Raw genomic sequence first — 10,857 nt, 5'->3', positions numbered from 1 at the left:
CACGTTGGTTGGGTGGCTGTGGGTGACTTGAGTACTGGCGACTGTGGCTTGATTCGACTGAGACGGACGGAGCCCGGGCTTGGTTTGCAATCTCTGCGGTCTGGGCTATAGCAGCCATCAGGTAGGCTTGTACATCATCATGAATTGCCTGGATTTCCGAGGTATTGGGTAGTCGTTGCATTGTCGTCATAGCAACAGCTACGTTGGCTCTTGGAGTCTTGAAGACCTACTTTTCCCCTACCCTATCAAAGGCATTGTTGAGATCGCGTGGCTGGAACCTTATGTGTCGTGCCTCCTCTTCTGCCTCGGCTTCGGCTTGTCTGCGATTAAACCGGTCAATATTGCGTGCTTCGCATGCTAGCCTTTCTTGTTCTGTTTCGCCAACTGCCGGTGGTTCGTCATTACTGACGACATTGATCAAGTCTCCTCGCCTTGGTGGGAAGGATGGGAATCGTGGGAACCCCGGGGAGTGGTCTGGGATATCCAGATCGTATTCAACTTCTTCATTGTCATGATGCTGAAGCTCAGTGTGGACGGAGCCAATAGATGCGATGCTGGACGGGGAGCTTGAATCGCCCTCTTGAACTGTGTGGACCGATCCTTCTTGATACTCCTCAATCCGAACCATGTTGACCAAGTTGCGTGGCTTTGGCCGAGATCGATGTATAAAACACAGATCCGAGCAGCGTTGTATATTGTACGCGTAGTTGGAAGCAGCGTTTCACAGGCCGTAGGGCTGAGCCTGTTAATTCTCCATCAAGGCTTCGCACTTAGAGAGCCGGAGACCCGTTGCGGGGGCTGGTCGGCGATGAACGGAGTGCCCTTCAGGAGTAGACGTGACCACGAGATCCGTACCGAGTCGTGCAAGACGACTGTCCTGAGCTGGTCGGGTAGATCTGTTGTGGGTAGTGGTTACCTGCTCGGTAGGTTGATTTTGAATCGAATCTACCAGAGCTAGGGTTTCAGCAAGCTTGGTGCCGACCTGATCGATGGAGTCGAGCAGGTCGGTGTTGTCGATCTGCCTCCCTTTGTAGAGAGGAAGCGAACGACGGGTTATCGACGTGGCTGAAGACGATGCTGGTGTGGCCGGAGCCAAATCCAACGTGGTCGGAGCCGTAGCTGATGTTGGTGAAGCAGTGGTCGACGCAGATTAGATCTGCGCCTCCTCCGTGGTCATGGCGATGAAGTTGTCGGAGCCAGTGGTCCAGGTGATCTGGCCGATGGTGAACGTGAGGCCGTTCGGTGTAGCCATGGAACCGGGGATGACGACCATCTTGTTCGTCTGGGGAGCAGTACGCACACCCCCTACCTGGCGCGCCACTGTCGATGAAATATGGTCGACAGTCTACCTAGGGGTATGTTCAAGGTAGTAGATTATCGGCAGACAGGTGCGCAAGCTACGAACGAGATGGTGACGCAAGACAAACACGAGGTTTTATCCAGGTTCGGCCGTCGTGAAGGCGTAATACCTACGTCCTGCGTCTGGTTGTATTGTTGTGTGTAAATGAGATCATTTTTTAGAGGGGTCCCCTGCCCGCCTTATATAGTCTAGGGGGCAGGGTTACAGATCTGAAAACTAATCCCAACCAGTTACAATTGCCATAGGTGGTCGAATAAGGATTCCTATTCTAACCGACCAGGATCTTGCTTGATCTCCAAGTCTGCCTTGATTCCTTGCGCGGGACTCCGAGCAGATCGGCTGTGTCGCGCGTCGTCTTTTAGTGGGTCGGACCCCCTAGTCCGAGCCGGCCCAAACCTAGCCATAAGGATATAGAGGTTAATACCCCCACAAACCGGGAGTAAAAGTTAACCTTTAGTCCTGGTTGGTAGCTCCAACCGGGACTAAAAGCCCCCTGCAGCAAAAGCCTGCCGCAGTAGCCATTGGGCAGGGACCTTTAGTCCCGATTGAAGCTACCAACCGGGACTAAAGGTTTTTCTAGTCCCGGACGTAAAAAAATATCGGGACTAAAGCTAAAAGTCGAAGTGGATCAAAAATCGTTTGTCTACTGGTCTAAGTGGAAGGAGGTTTTCGTAGAACGCCCCGTCCCCAAGCGTACGAAGAACGGCCCAGCCCATGCAACACACGCCGGGCCACGAACAGAGGAGAGACCTGGCCGGCCTTTGTCTTTTGTTTATTTATTATTAGTTTTTTTATATACTTTTGTTTTTTTTTAAATTAAAGAGAGAGAGAACGATTTGGAGCAAACCGGCGCGGCTCTTTCGGAGCAGTCGGCGCCGAATCCTCCTCGACGTTCCAGGTGGGCATGCATGTGAAAGCGACGCAGCCGCCGGGCCCACAAGTGCGTGCAGTCCAGCTTGCGTCTGCATTGCATGCCCAAACGACGACTCTCGCCTCCGACTCTTTCTTTGAGTTCACGAAGCAGCACGGCGCCGCCTGCCTATATAACACGCAGCAAGGCTGGCGGGTGGCGGCTGGCCACAAGTCTTCTCCTCTGACTCTGATCTGAAGCGCGTACGAGAGAGACGCAGGCGGCGGTTGAGGAGAAGGAGGGGAGATCCATCGAAGATGGCTTCCGCGTCTGCGTCATGGTCCAAGAGGTGGATCCGCCCCGAGGTACGTAATTGGTGTGCTGATCTGTTCGATCGATCATGGATCTGATGAGTAATTAATGTCCCTGATGGTGGCGCGCGCGCGTTAATTCATCGATGGATGGATCAGGTGTACCCGCTGTTCGTTCCGATGGCGGCGGCGCTGGGCATCTGCTCGTACCAGCTGGTGCGCAACATCACGGGCAACCCGGAGGTGCGGGTGACCAAGGAGAAGCGGGCGGCGGGCGTGCTGGACAACCACGAGGAGGGGGAGAGGTACGCCATGCACGGCCTCCGCAAGTTCGTCCGCGGGAAGAAGCCCGAGATCATGGCCTCCATCAACTCCTTCTTCGCCGACCCTCCCAAGGACGACTAGGCGCTAGCTAGGCGGATCGGAGACCGATCCAATGATCGTCGATCATATATTATCTATCATTCATTACCGGCCGGCCGGCGGTATACATTTTTGCTTTTGTATTCTAATAATCTTCCCCCATATAAATTAATGGAAGAACATGCATATGTTGTGATGCGTGCTTGGCTGCGAACAAATGAAAGCCGGCCTATAGGCCTGATGATTTTCATCACATACCTACCGAATTCGAATATCTATGGTGGTGGTGTTGCGTGCTGTGCTTGGCTGCGAACAAATTAAAGCCGGCAAAGGCAATTCGCGTTTGGCCACCGATCGACGACCGACCGCGTGCGTGCCAGTGGCCAACTGGTTGGCGTATCAATCTCAATCAGTTCCGGCCGGCATGTGGGAAATAAAAGAGGCGAACCGACGGTCGCTGCCTGCACGTACGTCCAGGCTGTTGAACGCCCCTGTGATTCGCTTCCGTTTCCACAAAGCAAGGCAAGGTGCTTAGCCCAATTCCAGCTTTCAAACCCAGCCTGTGGAACGCGCCGCCGCTAGCGCTTTCCGTCACGCTTTCCACAAAGTTTTATATTCCAATGTTTGACCTAAGTGAAGTACATATTATGCATGTAACGCACCCTTCATCGTAAAAAGATATTTATATTACAATATAGTTTTTTTTTGGCGAGACCCATATGGGTTGGTGATACAAATATAATTATTGTTGGCATACATACGAATGCCGCCATTTTAAATAAAGTTACTTCACCCTTTATATTTTGGAATCTTTTTAGTGCTTACATTTAGATCTCTTATATTTTCAGATAATGGAGAGAATACTAAGAGCCTCCAAGAGTTCCCAATAAAGTCTCTCATTCTAGGATTTTTTGGCACAATAGAAAAACATATCTCCAAGAGTCCAATCCCACCTCCAAGCTTTTGGCAATTGAAAAAAAAACACCAAATGCGCATGCGCCTTCCACAAGCGTATCGGCCCGCCAATCTAAGGTGGAAGGGCATGAGAAAGAATAAAGAGTTGAAAAAGGTTTCTGCTGCAAATGTACAAGAGAGAAAAATGTATAAAAGTGGTTACATAATTTAGAAATAGTATATGATTCCTGATGTAAAATTATCTTCTATATTTTAGGAGTGATTTATTGAAAACCGTTAAAGATGGTCTTATTTATTCCTCTCAATACTTTTCGGCGAGTTGAAAAACTCCATAGTTTTGGAAAGAAATTCTTGAGAACTCTTGGAGATGCTCTAAATGATATCCTTACAAGTTGCACTACATTTTTAACAAACAGTTGGTAACATAACTTAGTACAATCCTAAACAATTGTTGAAACAGTTGGTACCATAACTTTATACAATCCTAAAAAAAATGTTGAATTTATTAAATAATAAGGTAACCTTTCCTATTAAACATTGTGGAAAAAAATATGTCTATGATGCTTCGCATATAGCTAGTTAAAGTGATATTCGATCTCACGTGTCGTTCCTTACACGTGAAACACATGTGAAAATGGTTGCATGCATGTCCTTAGAAAATTTCTCACTTTATTATCTCTTTATTTGCTCATTAAGTTTCAGTTTTGCAATGAAATTCTGTTGACTGATATATATCATGTTCATCCCCATCTCTCGCAACAGTCTTACCAAACTTGTGCAAAAATATTCAGTGCAAACCTGCTTCTACTTAGTGGAATCATGAAAATCTTTTAGAAAAAACATACTTAGGAGTTCTCGAAACATTTGAAACTACGTACATCCATAGTGCATCTATAGATGTGTATTCTAGAAAAAATTAAGATTCAAACTCGTTCTGTAAAAAATCATATTGAAATAACAAATTTTAGATGCATATGCACTAGAAGACAAATTCTCAGGAATTTTGTCCTCTAATGCATATGCAGTTGAAATTTATAATTTTAATATGAAGTTTTATAGATTGAGTTTGAATCTCAAAATTTTCTACAATGTACATCTGTAGATGCACAATAGATGTGTATAAATCATATGGAAATAACAAATTTTAGATGCATATGCACTAGAAGACAAATTCTCAGGAATTTGTCTTCTAGTGCATATGCACTTAAAATTTGTTATTTGAATATGAATTTTTATAGATTGAGTTTGAATCTCAAAATTTTCTACAATGTACATCTTTAGGTGCACAATAGATGTGTATAATTTCCAATTTTTTTAGAACTCCAAAATATGTTTTAAAAGGTTTTCATGATTCCGCCAAGTAGAGGGTTTATGCTGAATATTTTCCGGCATCGCAACCAAATCCTAACGTAGAAAACCAATCGTACACGGGATGCCTAACACAGAAAACTAATGTTCCCTTGAACTTATTAGCCTGGCTTATCAGCCATAATACAGTGCTTTTCTCTCATAATAAATTAACGAATAATATTTTTCAGCCTAACTTTTCAGCAAAACGAACAAGGTCTAATACATGCTAGATACAGATGCAAGACGGGTTATCCGTGAACCTGTAAATAGGCTTAATTTTTGCACAAGATGGTGAAAGTCCCTCAAACTCTGCCATCCTCTAGAAAAGGTGATAAATAGTGCATCTCACATGTCTCCGAAGTCCACCCACCTTTCACCACCCGATCTACTGGTAGCGCATGACCGGCAAACAACAATGACGATCGAGCAGTAGTAGTTGAGATTCTTATTTCCACAAAATCCCCATAAACTGGAGTATCCCCTTCTCTAATACTATATATGCTGGCGGAAGATCATTTCAGATGATTAAACAGTAGTTTGGTCTGAATCTGTGAAATTGTATTGTTCAGATCCAACAACTCTTCCATGCTCAAATCGAAAATCTGGAGTGGAAGTGAACAAGCCTCAAAAGAACAAATCGGCTCTTCCAAAACGGCACGATGTACTTAGCCATGAAATTGTCCTTGGTTTGAAGAGAAGACTCAGGCTGGATGACACAATCCCAGCTAAGAAGATTAAGTAGAGTGCTGCTCAGGTGACTCACGGCTGATGACTGACAAATTCTCTAATTAGTAACTACATAGTGATTTGTAATTGTCCGTATATAAGCAAGTAGAATGCGGCTCAAGTGTGTGACAACTGACAAATTTGTCACACTTAGCTTGCTTGTTCCTGCAATGGGTGATCAATGATGGACTATGGAACAGACACAGCAACCGGTTAAATTCTCTTGCAGCTTTCTGAATCCAAATGGAAAGCACCTACGGGATGAGGAGATGATCACCTCCCTTCCATGTAAAAAAGTTTGATCAACGGTTCAGTGATGACGGGTGACCTGTGCTGAGGCAAACTAGCATGCCCTATAGTCTTGTAATCTTCAACAAAATGGACATGACTTTGCTTGGAGACAGTTCTAGATGCAGCTGTTGCATTCAGCTTCTGAAATGAAATTTCCCTTCCTTGAATGTTTAGACTAAATGGCTAAATCTCCTATGTTATGGTAGTACAATAAAATTCCTTCTTGCACTACTGGAAACTCGAATTGCCCTGTGGGTGACGAATTTTTCTGTGCGTTTTTTTCGGTACGCACAGAAAAATTACGATTATTCTGTCAGTTTCAAAATATCCCGACAGAAAAATACGAAAACCCACAAAATAATTGTATGATTTTTCTGTGCGTGACAATACACATGGAAAAATAAGCACTCACAGAAAAATGCAATTTATTCTGTCGGTTCTTTAAAAACACACAGAAAAAATATATGCATGCATAGGAAAAATGTTATTATTCTATCGGTTATTTTAACACGTACAGAAAAAACATACACACGCACGGAAAATTTAAACGACCACTAGGACCCTCCCTTCTTCTTACCCCAGCGCCCCCTCCCCCTCCCTTCTTTTTCCCCCGCACCGGGACCCCAGCGCCCCCTCCCTTCTTCTTCCCCGGCACCCGGCACCCAGCGCCCCTCCCCTCCCTGTCGCTGCCCCTCCCCTTCTTCTCCCCTTCTTCCCTGGCGCCGCCCCTCCCCGGCCTTCTTCTTCCCCGGCACCGCCCCTCCCTCTCCCGGATCCAGCCGGTGGCGGCCGGATCTGGGCTCTGGTGGTGGCGGGCGGCGGGCGGCGTGGCGGCGGGCTTTGTGGTGCTGGCGTGATGGTGGTGGTCCCCGGCGTCGCCCCTCCCTCTCCCAGATCTAGCCCTCCCTCTCTCGAATCCGGCCGGTGGCGGCCAGATCTGGGCTCTGGTGGTGGTGGGTGGTGGGCGGCGGGCGGCGTGGTGGCAGGCTTCGTGGTGCTGGCGTGGTGGTGGTGGTCCCTGGTGCCGCCCCTCCCTCTCCCCGATCCGGCCAGTGGAGGCTGATGGCGGACGGATCTAGGCTCTGGTGGTGGCGGGCGGCGGGCGGTGTGGCGGCGGGCTTCGTGGTGCTGGCGTGGTGGTGGTGGTCCCAGGCGCCGCCCCCTCCCTCCCTTCTTATTCCCCGGCGCCGCCCCTCCCTGGCGCAGTCCCTCCCTCTCTTGGATCCGGAGCTGTTGGAGCTACTACCACCATGGGTATGTATTCACTACTGGAGCTGCTTCCTCCACTTCTCTTATTTTATTAACAGTAAGATGACCTCTTGGTTGCATTGTTGGGTTGTTCCAGCTGGTTTAGTAGTAGTAGCACATCTGATTTGTTGTATGAAGAAACCGCACTGCCATTTTGATTCATGAAATTCACAAGTAGAACTATACTAACATAATTCACTATTAGTAGTGAATATTTCTTGAACATATATGAGCAATGAGCTGTCAATTTGATCCAAATGTGAGCTCTTCATTGTCTTTTATCAGTAACTTGACATCTTTGAAAATCACAAGTAGAACTATACTAACATAATTTACTGTAATGTAGGAAATATACATGGATGGACCACTCAAATAATGTTATTATATTTGAATTTGAGGGAGCAATGTAATAAGAAGATTTTACTGCAAAGTTAAAATACAATTTTAACTTGTTTGTTTTGTTACCCTAGTTGCTTTTTCAGGTGAGATACTATGAAAACAGTATCTTGAATATCTTGCATATATCAATCTGATTAATCATTTTGATATGTGATATTTGCGGAGCTGAGATGATATGGAACCCCAGTCTCATGCCGCGCTGCTCTCCCCTTCCCTAACTATGCCTTGTTACTTTTTTTTGTTTTGTACTACTCTTGAGTGGCTGTGATGATTCAAGTTTCCATTAGAGAACTTCTACACTTTAGCACCTTATGAGCTGGTACATGGGATATTTTGTTCTGTTTGCTGCTTAACTAGGATGGCTTGTACCAGTACAAGCAACCAATTCTGTGGCTAGTTCAATTCCCATTAGAGAGAGAGAATTAAATTAAGCTTCAGGTAAAATTAAGTTGAAGTTGTCATGCTGATAATGGGTAAATCTGAGCCATTTCTCGAGTTCTTTTGCTCTTGTTCTTTTGCTCCAGGTGAAATATATGTAGTTCTTGTGCTTTGACATACTGCTCTCTAATGGATCTGGAATGACCAATAGTTTCTTTTCTATTAGCTCAGTTCAATAGAGCTCTGTGATTTTTGCATTGCTATTTGTAGAAGAACATGACTTTTTTGCACGCAAATCATATATTTATTGCCTTGGACTGTGAAACTTAGGTAATACTTTCAAATGTGAAATTTCTGGAGATGGTCACTGTCTTGTGGTATTTCTTCTGTGAAATTTTGGTAATTATATACTTTCAAATGTGAAATTTCTAGAGATGGTCACTGCCTGTGTGGCATTTCTTCTGTGAAATTTTGGTAATTATATACTTTTAAATGTGAAATTTCTGGAGATGGTCACTGCCTGCCTATCATTTCTTTTGCACTTGTAGATTTGTAAGTTCTTCTTGTCTCTTGCAGCTGTACTGCTTTTGTGAAGGCTAGAAGTAATTATGGGCAGCATTTGTATTATGAAAACTTGAGTATGTGTAATAACTAAGAAGCTTGTATGCTATGGCCACTGCTTTAGGCTCTTACTATAGTCCCAACACTGCACGGTTTAATACTAATTTTGTTTGCTTGAGTGGACCGAGCTGGAACTTTTGTATTATTGACTAGTTCTATCGAATGCATCTTTAGTTTTATTTTGTTTAGGCTTAGTTTTATATTCAGTGGTACAGTAAAAAAAGAGATGATGGGTCATTGTGGTTTTCCATTTGCATCTTTAGTTTTATTTTGTATGTAAAGTTGAATAAACTGATCAGGTGCTGCCATGTGTAACTTTTCAATCTTCTTCCGCTAACTTGCATATTACACTGCTTGAACCCTTTTTTCGACAGTATCGTTGTTCTTCTCTTTTTCCCCAATATAACAGAGTGTCAAAGAAAATGTTAACACCGCTGCTCGCGTCCCTCCATGGTTCTTCATTGAGTTGCTTGGAGATACTAATTGAGGTGCAGTATTTTGTCACTTTAGAGATGTTGCTTGCCCCAAACTATTTCTTGCCAATGGGGTTCAACAAATTTGATTGTGCGATTCCTAAGATGAACACAATTGTAGGCTGGTGCTGATGTGAATGGGACTGGTTGTTCTGTACCTCCAGTAGCGCTAGCTGCTTATAAAGGCTTAGATTGCTGCATCCAGTGTTTGTAGAGAAACGGTGCTAATCCCAATGTACCTGATGAAGTGAGTTCTACCTTGCTATTTCTCAATTTCAATATTAGTTGTCAGCTTCTTGGTTTTATGCCTATTTTAATTGTACATAATCTTTTTGGACAAATGTTCCATACCACACTAGGATCTTTACAATTTTTAGGGTAGTTATTATGACTCTGTTTGATACTCCAACAAATTTAGGGTAATTAGCAAAGGTCCTTAAATGAGGCAATTTGTTGTTTGAGATTTAATGTTGTGATTTCAAAAATACATTTGTGCTTACTAGCCTGTTTAGGTCTTGATATCCAGATATTGATCGTTGGAACTTGAAAGAATTGTGATATCTGACACTGATGGAATTATTTTCTAACTAGAAGTTTAGGATAAAATACCCACATTAGATTTGCAGTTTGACATCTAGAAGTTAGCTGCCAAGTTACTACCTGAAACAAAGTTGTGCTTACTACCTGATGTATGCCAAGTTGATATTATCTTGCTTACTGTGCTTTATTTGCAGGTCGATAGGAGCAGCAATGAAAGAGCTAAGAGCTACTCATTTTCAATGGTAGCAACATCGATCTGGTTGTTAGTAGAGTAGTGCAGTAGTTATCAGTAGTGAAATTCATGAACTGCTGAGATAAGATGGTAATGCTTTTGAAAGTATTGATGCCAGAACATTTGGACATCATCTACATATAGCCTGGATGCTATGAATGAATGTGCTGAACATTTCGACTCCATCTTTATATGTTGTGATGAAATTACTGTATGGACAATCCATATTTTAATATGCTGTTGCTACTGTTTTCAAATAATTATTGTATCCAATTTGCTGCATGTGTAAGTGTATATTATTTTGTCGGTGGTTTGTTAACACCTGATAAAAAATATAATTTTTCTGTGCGTTCACTTAACCCGATAGAAAAATACAATTTTTTCTGTGAGTGCACCTCTGCAACTATGACAGGACAACACTAACAGAAAAATGATTTTTTGGTTTTTCTTTTTTCTGTGAGGAATAATGCACAGAAATTTTATTTTTAATCTGGCCGAACATAATTTTTCTGTGCGTGTAAGACTGACAGAAAAATTGTTTCTGACGGCGAACACACAGAATAATTGAATTTTTCTGTCATTCTATTTCCGTGTGTATTTTTCTGAGGGTATACCGTCAAAAAAATATTTTTCTAACGATATTCGTATTTTTCTGTGTGTTTTCGCACACACAGAAGTAATCGAGTTTCTAGTAGTGTTGTAATGATGATTTAAGTCATAGAAATCACTATCATGCCTACAAATGTAGAAGTCCGAAGAATACCGGTTATACCACTAGCAACTCAAGGAATGCAGGTTTC

At 43.6% G+C, this 10,857-nt stretch overlaps 1 protein-coding gene and 1 long non-coding RNA gene across 2 annotated transcripts; both read left to right on the top strand.

The window, feature by feature from the left end:
• The first annotated feature begins 2,376 nt into the window (after window positions 1-2,376).
• LOC136551274 (uncharacterized) lies at window positions 2,377-3,082 on the top strand. Its single transcript, XM_066542849.1, has 2 exons — window positions 2,377-2,575; window positions 2,681-3,082. Exons 1-2 carry the CDS (start codon window positions 2,528-2,530, stop codon window positions 2,924-2,926), a joined length of 294 nt encoding a protein of 97 aa, XP_066398946.1. The 5' UTR covers window positions 2,377-2,527; the 3' UTR covers window positions 2,927-3,082.
• Window positions 3,083-9,173: 6,091 nt separating this feature from the next.
• LOC136551273 (uncharacterized) lies at window positions 9,174-10,177 on the top strand. The gene is made up of 3 exons (XR_010782516.1): window positions 9,174-9,300; window positions 9,407-9,532; window positions 10,020-10,177. It is a non-coding gene; the product is annotated as an uncharacterized lncRNA (long non-coding RNA).
• The last annotated feature ends 680 nt before the right edge of the window (window positions 10,178-10,857 follow it).

Source organism: Miscanthus floridulus, chromosome 4 (assembly GCF_019320115.1).
Source record: "Miscanthus floridulus cultivar M001 chromosome 4, ASM1932011v1, whole genome shotgun sequence".
NCBI lineage: Eukaryota > Viridiplantae > Streptophyta > Magnoliopsida > Poales > Poaceae > Miscanthus > Miscanthus floridulus.
This window is presented reverse-complemented; position numbering and strand designations above follow the sequence as displayed.